We start from the raw sequence: 18,042 nt of genomic DNA, 5'->3' as shown, positions 1-18,042 counted from the left end.
CGCGGCGGCTGCGGCCGTGCCCGCGGCCGGCTGTCACTCGGCTCCCGCCGCGGGTGGGTGCTCCCCGCTCGGCCTGGAGGGGTGCAAACCCGGTCCCCCGGGGACGGCCCCGGCGGGACTCGCCGCCGGGCGGGCGGGGAGCGCTGGCGGGCAGAGGCGCTCGGAGCGGCCGGGGCTCGGTGGGGAGGAGGGGCTCGCGGCAGGAGGAGGAGCGGGCGGCCCCAACGTCACTTTCCCCGGCCGCGTGTTTACGTGGAGATGAAGATGGCGGCGCCGGTGGCCCCGCCGCGGCAGCTGTCGTCGCTGTGAGACGGGACGCGACGGGACGGGACAGGACAGCGAGCGTGTGCGCCCCGGCTGAGGGGAGGGGGCGGGGAGGGCCCCGCCTCCCGCCGCCGGTAACGCTCTGCTCTCCCGCACAGACGCCATGGAGGACGAGGAGCGGCTGAAGAAGCTGGAGGCTGGGAAGGCCAAGGTAGGAGGAGGAGGCGGAGGTGGCGTGGATGCTGAGGGGGGGCGCGCTGAGGCCGAGGGAGGGTAGTCAGCGGGGCCGGGCCGGGCGGTGGCGGAGCGTGGGGCTGCGGCAGGGGGGCTCGGCTCGGGGCCCTGCCGCGAACAAAGCCGCGGGCGGAGCCGGCGCTTTGTGCTGTCCTCCCTGCGCGCCCCGGGCTCACCCCGCTGGCCTCGGGGCGCCGCGGGGCCGAGCAGCGTTCCCCGGCCGGGCTGTGGGTGCATGTGGCCGGCGGCAGCGGGCCCCGCGCGGCGAACGCCACAGGTGCCTGTCGCAGGGCCGGGCGCTGCGGGGCCCGCTCCGCTGGCGGCGCCGGGTGGAGGAAGAGCCGAGGAGGAGGAGAGCTAACCTCCTTACCGCCTCGCACCCGAGGCACGAATTCCGGTTTGCCTCTTAAGCCTGGCAAAACTCTCTGTAAACCTTTAAGGCAGTCTATAAAACCGACAGCTGTTCCTCAGTGTGGTACTAATACCGTGAGAGAGCCTTAGGAGGCAGAGGATTAAAGGTGCCTCCAGTGATGCGGTGAGGTGCGTTTACCCGTCGCCTGAAAACGCCGGGTTGTACGGGAGTCACCTGCAAGACCTCGCCGTGTGCGCTCGCCGCTGGCAGCCCTCGGTGCCTGCACATCCGCCTTCAGCCGTCACCGCCTCATGGGCTGTCAGGCGGCTCAGGCGGTGCCCTGCGGGCTTACCGATGTGTTAATCAGGGAGCTTACCATTTTACTCTTTAAGCATGGCTCAGTGCACACCGGCTGCAAAGCACTTCGCCTTCTGGGCAGCAGACCAGGGTTACCACGCTCCAGGTTTTTTACTTCAAAGAAAGCTTTGGTGTGGTCAATGAGATAAGATAATTAATGGCATTCGTAGGAAAATAAGATAAAATTAGTGTTTTGACGTTAGGTATAGTCTGGTTCCTTCCAGCAGTCATTGCTAAATGATAAGATTTTAGAAGTTTGTAAGTCATTCATGCTAAAGATACACATGTAACTTGGCAGGGGGTAATAGTACAGGCAAGGAGAAGACACACTAAAGATGAAACTATGAAACATCACCATTGTCTTGTTTATGTGGTCTATGGAGAGGAGAATGTAGTTCGGTTGTGAAGTATTGAATAAGTATTTTGCTGTACTAGACAAAAATTTTGTAACTTAGCGTGTTTCTGTTTCTTTTGAAAGAGCGTTCAAAACGTACATTGGGAAACTCTCCTGGATGGAGCTGTATGTTTGTATAGGAAAACCTGTTCTTAAATGCTTAGAGCAAGAATGGTGTTTACACAATGTTATGCAGTACTATTAAAAGGCACTGGGACAGATCGGGTACTGGTGGCAGTACATTCTGTCACACCCAGGTTGGTTAATTCTTTTGCAGAAAATTAGAAAGTAGTTCACAAAGAAAATGGTTGAAGTAAATTTGCCAGTATTATAAACCACAATGAAGAATTTATCAAGAGAATTTATGTTTTTCTGGCCATGTTGGCCTGGGGTTAACACAAAAAATTAATGACAGTTACTGAAAAATGAACCAAAAGCCAGGACTCTAGCAGGAATTCAGTGGCTTCCTGCTTACTTTGAGAAAAGACATGTACACACTTCACTAATTTATTTTGCATTTTAGGAGCACTGTCATAACTCTCACCCTTCTAGTCTTTTCTGACTAAAACCTAATGATGTTCTTGTAAGTATTTGCCTGAAGACTTTCATGTGCTATGCTTTTAAACATCCCATGTGGTTTTAAGTCATTATAATTCTTTAAAGCTGTATGTGATTTACATGGGAAGGGACTGTAAAAGCAGTGTTAGTTTGTCAGATTTTTCACTGGTGTTCTGTGTACCACTTACCCCTTTTTTTACATGTGTTTTACTGCAGAGACTAGGTCTCAGTCGTCCAGTGACAGGTGTCACTGATAAAGGCAGAAAAGAAGAAATTGTGTTAGCAGAGAATGGAAGCAGGAATTGCTCCTGCAGCTGCTTTTCTCGTTTTGTTTTTGAGGATACAAACACATTCATGGTAGCATAATCAGTATGTCTCTTAAAATTGCTTGGCTTCAATGAATATTTTCTGCAAACCACAGAAACAAGCATCCAAAAAACTTCTGAGCCTAACCACTGAATGTTGTTTAAATAAAATAGCTGGAAAAGCGTATTAAAGTATGTGTTGTTACTGTACTAAAAGCGCAGGTTTGCTATACTGCAGATACCTTGATGCATCTGCCTGAAATGTCTTATTTATATTTGAAATATATAATTACATAAACCGCGGGATGAATGTTGGCAATTGGGAGGCTGGTAAAAGAGTCTAGTAGGTGCTGTAGAGGCGGCTGGTGCACTGCTAACAGTGGAGTTATTATTCAAAATTGGGACTTAGATTCTTGTTTGTTTTGGTTTTTTTTTTTCTCGAAAAGTAGATAGCTAACTACTGCCAAATCTCAGTATGTGCATTTTAAGCAATACGAACTTTCTGTAAAGCAATTATTTGGTTGGTTTCTGATCATAATGTCAAGGAGGCAAGCTGTGGAGTTTAGTTCTGTGTGAATTTATCTGCAATGGAACTTTGTTTTTCTTTATTCTTGATGTCTTCTTAAGACACTGTCTCCCCACATCAATCTTTTACAGAGAAGTGTATTACAAACGGATTTTCTGCAACGGAAGTTTCTTTTGAGTCATCCTTTATTATTACTGGAAATGAGAAGCTGTGTTGTGAATCTTACCTTGATTGAAAGGTGCTAGGTGTACTCAAACCTGGCAGAATGGGTCTCAGTACGAACACACAGCCTTTGCCAATATATCATTTGAAAAATGGAATAAAAAGCTCTTGATAGAAGCTCACCAACGTTTATGTGTACCTGCTGACTTTTGGAGACTATGCCAAGTCTTTATTATGAAGCAGTTGCGCCACACGTTGCTGTTCTGTCTGTTACAAAGCCACAAGGGCAAGGGAGTCACAAAGTTAAGCCAGTAAATTACATGCTCATTTTTCCAGACCTATAGTCATTCATTTTCCTTTGCCGCAAGGTAAATGTGCTGGATATTAACCAAGCCTCTAAAAATGTCTCTCTTACCCATTAAAATGTCGCTCTGTGCCTTTATAGAGCTACCTTCTCCCCAAACAAGCAATTTCTTTGTCTTATATCCCAATCTGATTATGGTGGAGCAAGAAAAGTGTCAAAAAAGCTAGTTAAGGGAAACAGGGTTGACTATGTGATGGAAGGTGGAAAGGAGGTGTGTGCCAGCAACAGAAATATAGATGCATGTTAAGTTGATCAGTGCCCCAGAACACAGTGAATTTAGAAATCAATCAGATATGTTATGTGCCTTGCTGAAGAGTTTCTAGAATATTGCTGATGGCCTGAGATAGTGTAGATATACCTGGTCTTACAAAAGACTACAGAGGATGGTCATTGAAGATCTTGGTGTGATATTTATATACACACGTACTACATGTGCATGTCTCTGTGCATCAGTTTGCTTGGAAATCTCGTCTAACATTACAGTGGATACTATTTATGATAGTTGGCTATGTTAATTTTATGTATTTATTTAAGAGCTTAGTAGCTGGCTTTTCTTATCAGGATGTTGCACTATTTTGGTCAGCTTTCAAAACTATGCAGAGTAGTTTGCTAGCTTCAGAATAAAAATGTTGGGGACTCAGATTCCCTTGTGAGAAAATAGCTGACAATATTTTGGTAAAGCTTTTTAAATTTTAAAAAATATTTTGATTTAATTTATACACACACACACATATGAAATGCACAGCTATTATAACTGGTAAAATTAAGAGATATGAAACTACCCATAGCAAGTTTTGTAGAATGGTCCATTTTACAGTACTGACATTTTATTTGCAGAGTATTTAAATATGTGCGTTGCTCCTGTTTAAATTTGTGTTGAGGAAAGGGCACGTTCCCTAGCTTCATGCTTTTTTTTGGTGTAGGAGGGGTGGGTGAGGGAAAGACATTAATTTACTTTGTAAATTTTCTCAGGTTGGCCTAGGATTTCAGGTCTAATGTTAGAAATACGTAATTCATTGTCCTGATTTTCAAAGGTTCTATGTATATTTGTAAAACATTCTTGTTGAGGTGTTAGAAGAAATTACATAATAGTTGAAGAACCTTAAGAAATTAGGGAAATGGTTTAGTTAAACACTTGAGCACAGAATAAGCAGTGTGACTGCTTTTGATCTGTACCAGAGAATCGCTGAGCAGATAAAACAGTGAAGTTGGTTTGGGAAGCTCTCATGGCACTCAGTGGACAAGTACTACAGGTTGTAGAAGTAATTTGACAAGTTACCTTCACAAATTGAATAATAAAAAGAAATAATTGCATATTTTGTCTTCTGGTCATGGATGTGAATATTTCAGATGGCTTAAAATGAAAATGAGGTGTATTATTAAAATAGCATTGTCTAAGAGTCTGAGAATGTTCGCTGTTTGCATTATTACATCTTACTCTTGAGGAGAGAAGAAGGTGTTACTTCCTTATCTCTGGCCTCTTTGGACTGAGAAGTTTTGTATTTCTCAAGGAAAGCTGTTGATCAGTTGTTTGTTTTTTGTTTTTTTTTTTAAAATGACTCAAGCAAAGCATGGAATAATTATGTGCCACAGTGATTAAAGCTCTAATTTAAAACCCCCAGAAGAATTCAACATAGAGATTGTGTTTGTAGAACACAGTCCTTTTAAATTCTCTGTAATTTACCTGAAGAGAAAAAAACCCAGTATTTCCATGGTTATTAAGAGTTTTTCATCACAGAAGACAAATGAAATACATTTAAACCTTACATTTCATTAAAGAGCTGGCCTACTAACACGTCTTCTTTTGCTTTCACGTGTAGACTGTTCGTTTTGTTTATCCTCTGTCTGCCTCAAATAAGTTGAACAAAAATAATTAAACGGAATCCTGGAAGCAAGAGTTTCCTTTTCAGTCTGCATTTTTTTACTCTGCTTTTCTCTTAAAATAAGAAGTCATATTCAGCCATATCACAAAGTGCTAATTTCATCATAAAACCCTAGTCATTGCGGTCACTCTTCATAAAGTATGGAGGAGAGCAGCTTTATGGGCTAAAAGCTCACAGAATGAGAATGATGCTGGGCTTTCTCTGTATCTGAAGATGCTGTGTGCGTATTAATGGACAAGAGAGGAAGCAACTGGAGGGGAGTCTAGGCTAACTCTCAAGAGGCTCCTGGAAAGGCGCGGGTAAGCTTTGGCTCAACAGATGTGAATGGAAACTGCCTAATCTCTTTGTTTATAATGAAGCAGGACAGTGCAGTGGAACTATGAAAAAAATACTGTAATGAAGAAATGGGCCTTAAGACAATTTACTTCAGGGAGCCCTTTTTCTTGCACATGAAGATCCTCACAAACCTGTACCTAATTCCTAGGCATTCCTCTCTTGTATTACTAAGCTATTTCTTCTCCCAGGTCCTTCTGAACTTGTGATTTTTTTGTCTCCTCTTCTTTTACATGCTTCAATCCACTCCCTCTCCTTTGCATCTCTGTCAATTCTAAATGCAAATAGTAGGAGGTATAGGGAATTGCCTTTGTGTATTTTGATTATGAACATGAGTAAGCTTAAGAACTGGTTTTTGTCTTGCAGAGAAAATCACAGATACAAGGACTGAACATTACCCTGGAGAGAAAACGTGTCATTTTAAAACTCTTTGAGTAAAAGTAGATAGGGCAGAAATTGAGTAGAGATGAGAGAGAAACAAAAAGCGAGGTGTTCACCTCACCGTGCATGCTTTTATTTTTGTTCAAAACAGTAGATATCTCTGCATTTAATCATCGGAGAAAGATTTATATACATTTAAGATGTAAATATATTTTATCTACAGTTTATTGCTACTGGGCTGTTACATGAGCTCAGATGAGACATCAAACAGAAAGGTAGTCTGTGAAACTCTTTTCAAGACACATTCTATTTCTAATAGCAGAAAAATTGGGATGGCTAGCTTAAATGTTGAGTTTTTTAGTAGGACTTAATTGTTCTCTTGAGGATAATAGAACTACCTGCTCTTTACAGTTTTCTCAGTGTTCTTTTTTCCTTTAAAAAAAAATAAAAAGAAAGTCTACTTTTATACCCATTGTGTTCAAGTTTTTTCTGGACTTTATTGGGTCCTTGTAAAAAAATAGTACTTGAAATCTGGGATTTCAACTCTCTTTTCCATTGGCACTACTGGAACTCTTCCTATTTCTAAGTGTGTTCCCCACTTTTCTTCTATTTCCTGGTTTTGATCTCCATTTCCCTCATTCCAGAGATCTATTCTTGCTTTCAATACAGGGCTTGATTATTTGTTTTAAGTGTGATTGTCAATATACCCTTTTGTTCAAAGCTATGAAGTAGCTGTCTCCCTTACAGTAGAGTTGCAAGGTAGAATGACCTTAAACTAATACTTGCTTTCTTCTGAGGATGCAGATAAATATCACTTCAAAATAACCTTTGTTCTGTAGCCAGTTTAGAGAAAATTGGTCTTTAATCCAAGATGCCCAGTGAATTTCATAAAAATAGAGAAATAAGACAACACAGTATTGTTAGTAGCACTATGAAAGCAAGAAATTGCATTGTAAATACACAATTTAAAATGTTTGCTTGCTTCTCCATGTGTAAAGAGAAGGAATTGCAGAAGAGAATGCACAAAGTTGGTCTTTGCCTACATTCAAGACTTTCTTCATTTTAGCACTCGTCTCTCCCTCATTTCTATGGTCTGCTTTCCAGCTACTTATTTTCTTAGTATGGGTGTTGCAATAGCAAAACAGAGGTGACTGGGACATTTGTTTCCCTCAGCTATAACAGTATCTAGACAAGTTTGTTTATATTGATTTGGAAAATAAGCAGAATCACCACCACAAATTCTTTCTAAAGTACTTGCAGTAAAGCGTATCTGATACTCCAAGGAAAATAGATTGGACCCTTTGGCATATGTAGGTGTTACCGGAAAATCTTGTATTTTTTCCCCACAGGAAATAACCAAACAAGTAGGTGCTTTTAAATATTGATGTACGGAGACATTAACTGAAGAATAATATATGGTTACTGTAGCATCTTAGTGTTTGGAATAGTGAAAAATCTGATGAAAATGAGGACAAAGAAAAAAGGCTGCTGAAGTAGGTCCAACTGTGTTGTCCTACCTTATATTGCAATACGAGATTATATACTAACACCACAATTGTTGGGAATCCTAATTTAGGGGCTGAAAGCTCTGTCTTAAATACCTGCCCTAGAGCTAGAGATTCAAATGTATTGCTATATATTTGTTTCAAAGTAATTTCGTTACTGGTACCAGCTAACGTGACACTTTGACTTTGCAGAGCCACATTGATAAATGTACTACAGTTCAATGAAACACATCTGATAATTGCAGTCTTTTGAATGCTATGCTGAAACATAAAGTGAATAGATCTTGAAATTTATGATGAGACATTTGTATGTTGACTGCAAAGTGCTGGCATGCCATATTGTGTTGATGGTTCTGGTGTTCCTGTTTCTTGAAAGAAACCTTAATCTGCATTTTCGCATGATTTCTTGAGAAGCCAACATTTTATTTTATAAACAACCTTTCCTACAACCAGTGGAGAAAAGACAGAAGAATGAATAAATATGTTAAGATTTCTTACAATTCTTAGTTTCTTGGTAGTATTGAGTCAGTGTTCCTGCTTCCCTCCCCTTCTGAAAAGCAACCTGAACAAGCTTCCAGATAGAACAAATTATGTAGTTGTCAGCTGGGCAAAAGAATGTGAGACCCTGGAAACCAAACACTAAGCTAAGGAAGGCGGGGGAGTGATCAGATCATGGTTGTAACAACCCTAAGTTGTAGCGTCATCACAAAACAAAGAAGAGGTAGTCTCTTGGACCATGCTCTGAATCTCAAAACATGAAGAAATTTTAAGAGTCCACAATTGGAGATAATAATTTGAAAGAGGATGTATACCATTTTGATGATATTTCCAGGGGAGAGCATAGATTTGATGAAAACTGTACTGCCATGGCAAAATTACAGCGTATCTCTAAAACTATGATCCTGAGCCGAGAAGATTGGTGGAGTTGAAGAGGTGGAGTAGATGGGATTCTGGAACTGAGTATGTTTCTGTGCAAATATTGATAAAATAGGTGTTACAGAGAATAAGCAAAGTAAGTTGCACAAGAGCTTACTCAAATCTGACTTCACTGGTAGGCTGTGATTTAACAGACACGATTATCTCTTAATCCTGGTTTAGTTTTCTGAAGTTTTTGTTTGTCCTTAAACTCTTACTTCTCTGTGAAGAAACCTGCTGTGCACAACCACAAAACAAGGGAAAAATATTTAAATGTTCCTAAATCCATTTATATTGTCTAAGTAAGGTAGCTGATTTAATATTAGTACCATATATTGAGAATATATATTTTCAATTTAAAGTATATAGGAGAAATATCTTACTATTACAGATAACACTCCATAACAATGATAAGAAAACCCTTTCTTGGTATGTTTAGTAGTATGTTGTGCTAGCTAGTATAGGTTGCTGTGTTTAAAGAGATAATGGAAATCGTGATACAAGACTCCTCAAAGGTGGATGTGTTTCCTAGATTTTCTTCATTATTTGCAATATATTCCAGGAATTCGATTTTGCTTTTTTTAAAAAAAAAAAAAAAAAAAGCAAAGTCCACGGACAAGTCTGAAAGTTTGTGAGCAGTATCAGTGTCTTTGTGAGCTTGCTTTTCTCTCATGATTCAGCAGCGTGTAAAAAATAATAGAAGCCTGTCAAAATAATACAAGCCTGTCAAGTCTTGCACACTGAGCATGAAATTCATGCAGTTGGTTCCTTCCTTATGTCTGCTCTGCTCCTCACAGAGCTGTCTCTCACAAACCTACTGAGTTTGGGGGCTTTATTCTCACTCTGTCCATTCAGTGCCAGACAAGCCACATGGTACGAATTCACGTAAAAATAATATAAACGAGGTGGGAAAATGATGAAGTGCAACTGACTTTGACTTGTTTTAAAGTATTTTACAATTTATTTTAAAAAAATAATCAAAACCACAAACATTTTTTAAAATCAAAATTTAAAGTTTTGTTCAGTTTCTGCACCAACCCTGTGTACAGAGGTGGCCAGAATGCCTACGAATAATCTCCTAATAATGTATCTCAATTCTCCAGACTACTTTGAAAATATCAGCATTAATGTTTGTGAAAAGATTGCCTTTGGCAACTGGGTGGAAGTCATCACATCACTCATATTTATTAACAAGGAGTAGCTATTAGTCCCTGCTAAGCTTGAACAGAATTTAAACTGTTGATCTGTATCTGAAAAGCTGATTGTCTTGTTGCCAAAGATGTAACCTCTCAAATTCCGTATCAAGTCCATGGCACTTGTCAACTTGAAAAAACTGATAATCTCATGTTGGTTATTAATAAAGTCTTACTTAGACATAGTCTATTCATTCTAAAGGTACCTTTTTCTTTCAGACTTCTTAGTTAATGAGAAATTAAATATGAGCAAAACTATTCAGATCTTACTGTGCTTTATTCCATTCATTTATATATTCTGTCTACCTTTTAAATTTTTTTCCTCAATTTTTGATCTTTAAATCTCTCTGACATAAATACATTTTTATTAAAGAGGACACAGTGTGAAGTGGAGGAGAAAAAGTCTAGATGTATTCTACATAAACACAACTAAAGTGGTTTACAGTAGAATAAAGTTTTTTGCTAATATAAATTCTTTTTTCTCTTAGGAGGAAAAAGTTAAATTTACATGAATCAGGATAATATAAGCAGTACGTAGACACTCAAAGTAAATTGATAGTTGATGCTTTTTCTAACATCCGTGAAATACTCTCTTCAGCCTTTTTCAGCGAACTTCTAATAAATAGTGTATAGCCTAAATGTTACAGCGCAGGAGGAAAGTAAAATATGCATTGTTGTGAAGTGTAGGAGTCTTGCTGATCAGAAACAACATGCAGTGGGCTGTTGCCCCTTTTCTTGCAGCATCAACACCAAACAGAAATGGCAAATGCTTTTGTGATTTAAGTTCTCTTGCACTAGCTACATAGAGAAGTCTGGACAAAGCCTCTTCAGATACAGATTCTCTCCATGCATTTCATTAGGTCTCTTAATGTCACTGCATCTTTAAAGCCCTGTACTCTAGAAATGGTAGTCTTTTAAGTTAATTAATTAGAATTTGCAGTTGACTATTTGCAGTGTGTTGTGGAGGAACAAACTATTTGAGCTAGAATAGAGTATTGATTAGAATCCCACAGGAAGCAGCAATTGCTTGACTACAGTTTTCTTTAGACGTGTCATGATTTTTCTTGTAGGATTCTAATCAGTATTCATGATTTTTGAGAAACAGCTATTACCCCCAACCCTGGCCCCCTGGAAGCTACGTTGATGCTTGATAATACACCGTAACTAAGGCCACAGTCATCAGTAAGACTCTGCTTATGCTCATTAGGAAGTCCCAAAAGACTGGCAAAGATTGCTTTTTAAAGGAAACAGACTTGTCTAAAGGAATCGTCAACATTAAGGTCCTTTGGGATCTGCACAACTGTTAATATGAGAGTGCCTTTAGGTAACTAGGGCTGATACAGACAGAACTTCTTGCTGAAAGTCAGTGTGGTGTTAAGATTTTTGATACTGTTTGTCATAGTCTTATACGCAAACTAAAGACTCGGTCTAGGTACAATCATCATTTGGTGGTTACAACTGAATAAAAAAATGGTTCTTAGCATTATTTTTTTTTAATGGCTTACTCTCAAAGTAGGTGGTCTTTTAGTCTTTCAGGGGCCCATGTCATTCAGTATTTTCATTATTAGCAGTGGAAAGAATGCATGAATATATGTAGACAGTACTAAACTGAAGTGGGTAGCAAGCATGGTGAAGAGGCTTAGAATTCAAAATTATCTTGACAAATGATCTGGTACAAAAGGACATGGAAGCAATACTCAAGGCTTGCTTTGCCCCTTTAATGGTAAGGACTGTCCTTGGGCTTCCCACGTCCCTGAGTGTAATGGCAGAATTGGAGGGACTGAAGCATTATCCACAGTACAGAAGGTCAAGCTGGGGACCACTTAGGCATATTGGACGTACACAGATTTATTGGACTGAATGTGATGTATCCAAGCATCCTGCAGGAGCTGGCTGCTATCGTTACAAGGCTATTCCCTTGCTTGTCTTTGAAGGGTCATTGTGATTAGGAGATTCCAAATGAGCAGGGAAAAAAACTAGCATCAGACCCATCTTCAAGAAGGGTAAGAAGGAGGATCTAGGGATCTATAGGAATGTCAGCCTGACTGTTGTCTCTGGGAAGATTATGGAGCAGATCCTCCTGGAAGCCATGTTCAGGCACATGAAGCGCAAGAACATGATTGGAATTTATCAAGAGCAAATAATTGTCTTCTGTGATGACCCGAGTGGCTCAGTAGATGGGGAGAGAACGGTGGATGCTGTTTACCTTGACTTTAGGAAGGTGTTTGATGTGATCTGTTAGAGGCTATTTGTAACCAAACTGGAGATAGGTGGTTTGGATAGGTGGTCTGCAAGGTGGGTAGAAAATTACCTGGACTGCTATGCTCAGTGCTGATACAAACTCAAGCTCGTGGCCTGTAGTGTTCCTCAGAGGTTGCAACTGTGGCTGCTGCTGTTTGATGTTTTTATTAACAACCTGGAGAATAGGAGGGAATGTGCCTTCAGCAAGGTCATGGATGATACCAAGTTAATGAATTGAAGCATAGGGCTTCTTTTCAGAGAGACCTTGACAGTCTGGAGAAATGAGCTGACAGAAAACTTGGGAAACCACAGCAGCATGAAAGAAGATGGTAGAGGAAAGTTCACATGCTTTCCCAATGGCAGAAAGGAGAATTTCAAGTTTCCATTTCATTACTGGATGGAACAGTAGTCTACAGGATCCTCCGGTGTTTAAAAAAAAATGTGATGATGTGTGATCTAACTTGAAGCCAGGAAGGGAACTTGAAGCCAGGAAGGGGTCCTGCATTTCACAGTTAGTGGTCAGCACTGTTGTTTGGGGGTCTTCCTCCTCTTCCAGGATATGCAACTAAACTGAAGAACAGACAGCTGAGGAACATCATAGAAACCTTGGTTTGATCTCTTTGATGACTGGCAGGGAGATTGATAGAAATAGCAAAAGCACAGAGGTTTTGTATGCAGTGTTCTCCTTTCTTCAACATAAGATCATCATTTATATTCCTGCAGAACTGTCTTGTTTTCTACACACCTTCCAATTTACAGTGAATGAGAAGGTAATTCTACAAATGGCAGTATCTCAGTACAGTCTGAGCGCTGATTAAGGCCAATCCTATGGGGAAAAAATGTAAAGACTGGGCTGTAATGCGTGCATACTCTACATCAGGGCAAAATTTATTTCTACCTGCAATCCCAATTTTGGAATATTTTTGGTTTTCATGAGTTCTTTAAGTTAAGTCTGACGGTGCTTTTCTTGTGGTCAGCTTATGTAGGTAATATTCTTAGATTTTACTTGAAACAAGGTAAGAATAACTTGAGGTACAGAATTATATTATCTGGTAGCATGATAGCTGTTATCCCAGGTGATAATGGACTGATGTGGTCAAATCTTTTCATGCTCTCAAAAATAAGTCTGTATTTTGGGGTATTGTCTTCATCTACTGAGGGTGGGGAAGAACACCTTTTTGATTTGGGCTATAATGTCCATGTAGCTGTATCTGTGTGGGGAAAATCAATTTCAAGTGTTTTATTAGGAACCCACTCAAATTAGTGCATGGAATGCCATAAAACTGTTGAAAGTAGATTTATTCTGGTGATTTTTCCCCAGCTGAAAACATAAACATAATAGTGTTCTGCTTATAATTATTTCATACATAAATTCATCTAAATCAGAATATAAGTCAGTCTGGTAATACTCAAAATCAAATCTTGTGCAAGTAATTTGTATTTAGAATTCTATTATTAGAAACATAAGAATCATTACTTTCCTTCTTAAGCTTTATATTTTCTGTTTTTATAATTTAAAGTTAATGTTAAAATATCAATCTTTATAAAAATGTAAAATGTCAACCTTAACTTTTAAACACATAAGACAATAAGCGGAAGAAAGTGTCTGTGTTACAAATATAAACTTGCAGGTTGCCAGTAATTTGATTGACAAGCACTGTGTGGAGATACTGGCAACTGTTGCTTTTGCATACTTTTGTATTTTTATAGTTGGCTTCTAACTGGCAAGCACAGATGGCCATAGATTATGATTTTTGTATGTTTCTGAATTAGAGAAAACATTTATATAGTATTGTAAATTGCATTGTCTAAATATCATGTGTTAACTGCTCTATATGGGGTTTGATTTTAATTGCTAAGTTATAGGATTTTTGGAACCAAGTATTTTAATATTTTGTTAATAATATGAAAGGTTTCTGTGCCTAGCTTTTGAATAATAGGAAGATTTGTTCTCAAGCAACTTCTCATTAAGTAATCTATGTTATTTTGTGGTAGTAGCAACTTTTTAAAGTTTTTTCCGAAAAAATTAATCAGATTTGACACTATCAGGCCTTTCTCTTTCTGATAATGAAGAATGTTCTACCACAAAGTCAGAATTGGTCGTTTCAGTGGTACTTCATAAAGTATTTGGGACTGCTCTAACCCAGAGATTAAAAGGGTTTTAGAGAAACCCTGTGAACTGCTTTTTGAAGGATCAGGCTTGTTCTGCCCATTCCAGGAAGTTCAGTGTACTATATAACTTTTTTTTTTTTCTCAGAATTTTAGCAAAAATAAGAACTAAACTCAGTTTTCTAGGATGTGAATTCATAGCTTTTATTGCTATCTATTCTTGGTAGTCTGCTAGAAGCTTATATAGGGGCTAGGAGAATTGAATGGCAATAAGAATCTGAATATACTCTATAGGAACTTTTTTGTAGTAGTATATTTAGCTAATTTATGTAAAGATAGTGTACTGTTTCAGTCTGAAGTTAACTATGCAACGCATTGTGACTTTAGGGGTCCCGTAAAACAAAAACATAGCTCCTGCTTTGTTAAATGAAACTAGCGCTCTCAGGCATAAATTCAATTATGTGTGGTTAGTAAGGAGAAAAATGGTAATTGAGTGGTAATTGAGGAGAAAAAATACTAAATACTAGACATGAAAATAAATTTTTCTTTTACCAGAAGGAAACTTTGCTCTTTCCATCTATTATTACAGAAATTTAGATTGGAGTTTAGCCTTAGTTTGGGCTCAGGGAAAAAATAGACTCACTTTTTTGCTGTCTTGTGGTCTTAGGCATGTTTTCATAAGGTTATTTTTCGGGGAAGAAGGGCAGCATGTAAAGAAAATTACTGAATAAGACAGAGATTTATTAACTTTTTGCGTGCATGCAGCATTTAATGACGTGGTTTCATTGCTTTTTAGACTATTCCTGTTCTGGAAAACATTTCTTTTGAGTTGAATATCTTTTAAGACCCAAATATAGTGGAATAAACATGCTTAACACTTAACTCTGTTACTGTATTGCAATTGTTTTCTGAAAATAAATTGTTATCCTGAAAGAACTCCAAGGGATTAATTAAATGAGTCTCCAGCTGCTGATTTAACTATATATAGTTAAATAGCTGATATAACTATATGCTTGTTAAAGAACAGGTGCTAAACCAGTTGCTTTAAGAAGAAATAAAGTGAAGTAACTACCTAAACAATGCTCAGATTGTTAGTAAATCTTTTTTTTAGTGATACAGAAGACAACATACTTACTGACACATGCCTGATGACTCTGCTGCTTTCCAAAAAATTCAAGTTCTGAATAGATTAATGATTTAATGCCTATATTTGACCACTAAATTGCTACTATGCCATAAAACAAGCTTTCTTCTGAAGCCCTGCTGAAGCTTGTTATCTGTGAATGTCCATTACTTCTTTCTTTATTTCTCTTTCTTGTGGTGTATGGTATTCACCTGTATGCTTTGTTTAAATAATTCATTGTGAGCCGATCATGAACTATGGTTCTGTAGGTGAGAATGAGTAAAATTGATCCTTGTTGTAGTTCACTTGACTGCACTGGGTTTATAGAAATCAACTGCAGTAAATGTAAAGCCTAGCATTATAAATTTAAACACAATATTGAAAGAAAAAGTGGGTATAAAATTGGAAGCTAGTACATAATTTTAATGCTTAAGTAGCATGGGGACTATCTCTCATTTGCCTTCTGTTCAGTAGGGCTGTATCTGCCTTTTACTTCCAGAAGACAACTCATTTCACAAGGCTGATTTCATCAAGAGTTGAGCAGAGAAAAAAGTATGTAAAATCCTAGCCAAATTTGTAATTGTACAACCTTACAAAAAATGTCGTTGCTGAAGCTTGCTGGAGAATTCATCTTTATGAAATACTGCACTAATTGTGGCTTTCAGTCTGATGGTTTTTCTGCCAAGTGTATTTTGTAGGCATTACTTTAATCTGTCCCAGTGGCTTTAAGGTGTGGTAACTTTTGCAAGTCCCAGGCCTTTTTTTGTTTGTTTGTTTGTTTTGCTTTTATCTTCATGTGATTGAATTAATGAACACAAGCTTTGTCTTGATTGCTTTGCATCTCCTGGGCTAGTAGGGGATACACAGCAATCTAGTTTCCATTCAGTTGGTGTCATGTGTAGCCTACCTAATTTAGTGTACTACATGCCACCAGTGACTTAGTTTTATTAGTTATTCTTAAGTTCTAACACTATCTGAGAACTTAGAATTTTGACAACTTCTCATTAAGATGAGAGGTATCATCTTGTTACACATCTAAAACCATGATAGGTAAGGTTGTATCACCTTTTGGAGCTCAAAAATGTTATTTATTCTTTTGTCTGTCATAGCCTCTACCACTTACTGTTCAGCTGCTAAGTGTTACTAAGATATAATAATTTTATATCTTGATTTAAGTCACCAAAGATAAATTGTCTGTTCACTTCCTAGAGTCTGTCTTTTGGTTGTGTCAGCAAAACATACCACATCCTGTGTTTTCATTCAGTAGGAAATTGATACTAAAATCATATTGTAGGCTCTCATGTACACTTTTAAAACAGGAACTGGTTTAGTTACTAGAACCTTGTCTACATTTACATCTTGTTTAGGGTCCTGCACTTTAGTGAGCTTACTGTCCTTACATGGATGTCAGAGCTGAACCCATTGCCTTATGTGGATACCAAAACACCCCAGAGAACTGGGTCCAGCTGGGGAGTAACTTACTAGCGGTTAGTACATATTATTAAATTGCTGAAGTCTAGTTCATTTGTGTGTAGACATAAACATGGTGGCATGTAGAAAATCTTTGCAATGTTATAGCCTGGTGACTGAATTTTAGGACTCTCTTGAAGATTATGACAACACTGAAGGTTGGTTAGTGCCTGAGAATAATGACTGATATTTTTGTTTCTAAAGGGCTGTGAGTTAACAAGTTCATATGGTCCAATGAACAGTACTGTAACTGTATGGAAAACAACTAATGCTTTCAAAGTATCTAAATCTTCATATTAGGATTCATTTTCAGAATGAATTAATATACAAACCCATCTGCTGGGTGCAAATTTTCAAAACGCTTTCGTGAGATGTGAAGAACGGCATCGCAAAGCGGTGAAGTTTTCTTGTTCAGAAAGTTGGTGAAGAAAATCATATGACTTGTTAAAAACTAGCTGTTTAGCAAATTAAGTAGTAAAACTTTTTTTTTCCCCCTCATTCTTTTATAAGGATAAAATGTAATGGAAACATTTGCATCTCCTTTGTAAAAATTTGTTTGACCAAATTTTAGCTCTGGCCTGGAATTTCCTGGCTTTGGCAAGCTGGATGATTTTAGTCTAAGGGAGGAGAGGGGGAAATATTTTTCCTTCCAGGGGGCTGAAAGATTTTCTTAAACACATTTGTTAATCCATTTGTTAACATTGTGATAATTTTCCTCCTTCCCCACCTCCCCTCCAAAAATTGTTTCAAGAGGCTGTAGGACATTGAAGACTGACTTTGTCTCTGTGCTATGGGGTTTTTTTCAGCCTAGCTGAAGAAAGCTTCAGGATCCAGTTTTTAATTAAAGTTGGTGTTACATATAAGCCTAGTATAACAGGAGTGCATTTCTGTCATTGCATAACTCTTTTGCCTTACCTTATTACAGAGCCTTTGAAACTCTGGGCAGAAGCAAAGGATAGACCTTGCCTTTTGAGACAGCACCCGACTGGTGATCTTCCTCACTTAACGCAGAGTAAAAGAAGCTCTGTTTTACGTTAGCTGCCTTTGCATTGATGTGACAAAGACATCCTCATGTTTCAGGCTTCAAGCATGGGTGATCTGTGCTTTTTTACAGAGCAGCATGAAACAAGCTTTCTATTTGCCCTCTCATTTTTGTCACTGACAGCTTGGCCTAATCCACTTATTTCCCCTTCACTTTAGGGAAATAATGGTACCAATGCAGGTCAGGTGCTTTTTTGACCCTCTGTATCAGCAGAGGCAGTTATACAACATTCAGTATGAGAAGGATAAAGTTAAAAAGTAGATAGGAGCAATATATAAATCATGCATGTATGAGTAGGTTAGTTAAGAGACCAGTTGAGCAATTTTTTTAG

General features: G+C 38.7%; 1 protein-coding gene across 9 annotated transcripts in view; it reads left to right on the top strand.

The window, feature by feature from the left end:
• The first annotated feature begins 226 nt into the window (after positions 1 to 226).
• Positions 227 to 18,042, top strand: part of AKAP9 (A-kinase anchoring protein 9) — a 123,942-nt gene continuing 106,126 nt past the window's right edge. For all 9 annotated transcript variants that reach the window (XM_052802516.1, XM_052802508.1, XM_052802480.1 and 6 more), the window contains exon 1: positions 227 to 475. In XM_052802516.1, the coding sequence (XP_052658476.1) occupies positions 428 to 475 (48 nt within the window). In that variant the 5' untranslated portion in view covers positions 227 to 427. The remainder of the gene's footprint in view (positions 476 to 18,042) is intronic.

This window comes from Harpia harpyja, chromosome 1 (assembly GCF_026419915.1).
Source record: "Harpia harpyja isolate bHarHar1 chromosome 1, bHarHar1 primary haplotype, whole genome shotgun sequence".
NCBI lineage: Eukaryota > Metazoa > Chordata > Aves > Accipitriformes > Accipitridae > Harpia > Harpia harpyja.
The sequence above is the reverse complement of the archived record's forward strand: the minus strand, read 5'-3'. Positions and strand labels throughout refer to the sequence as shown.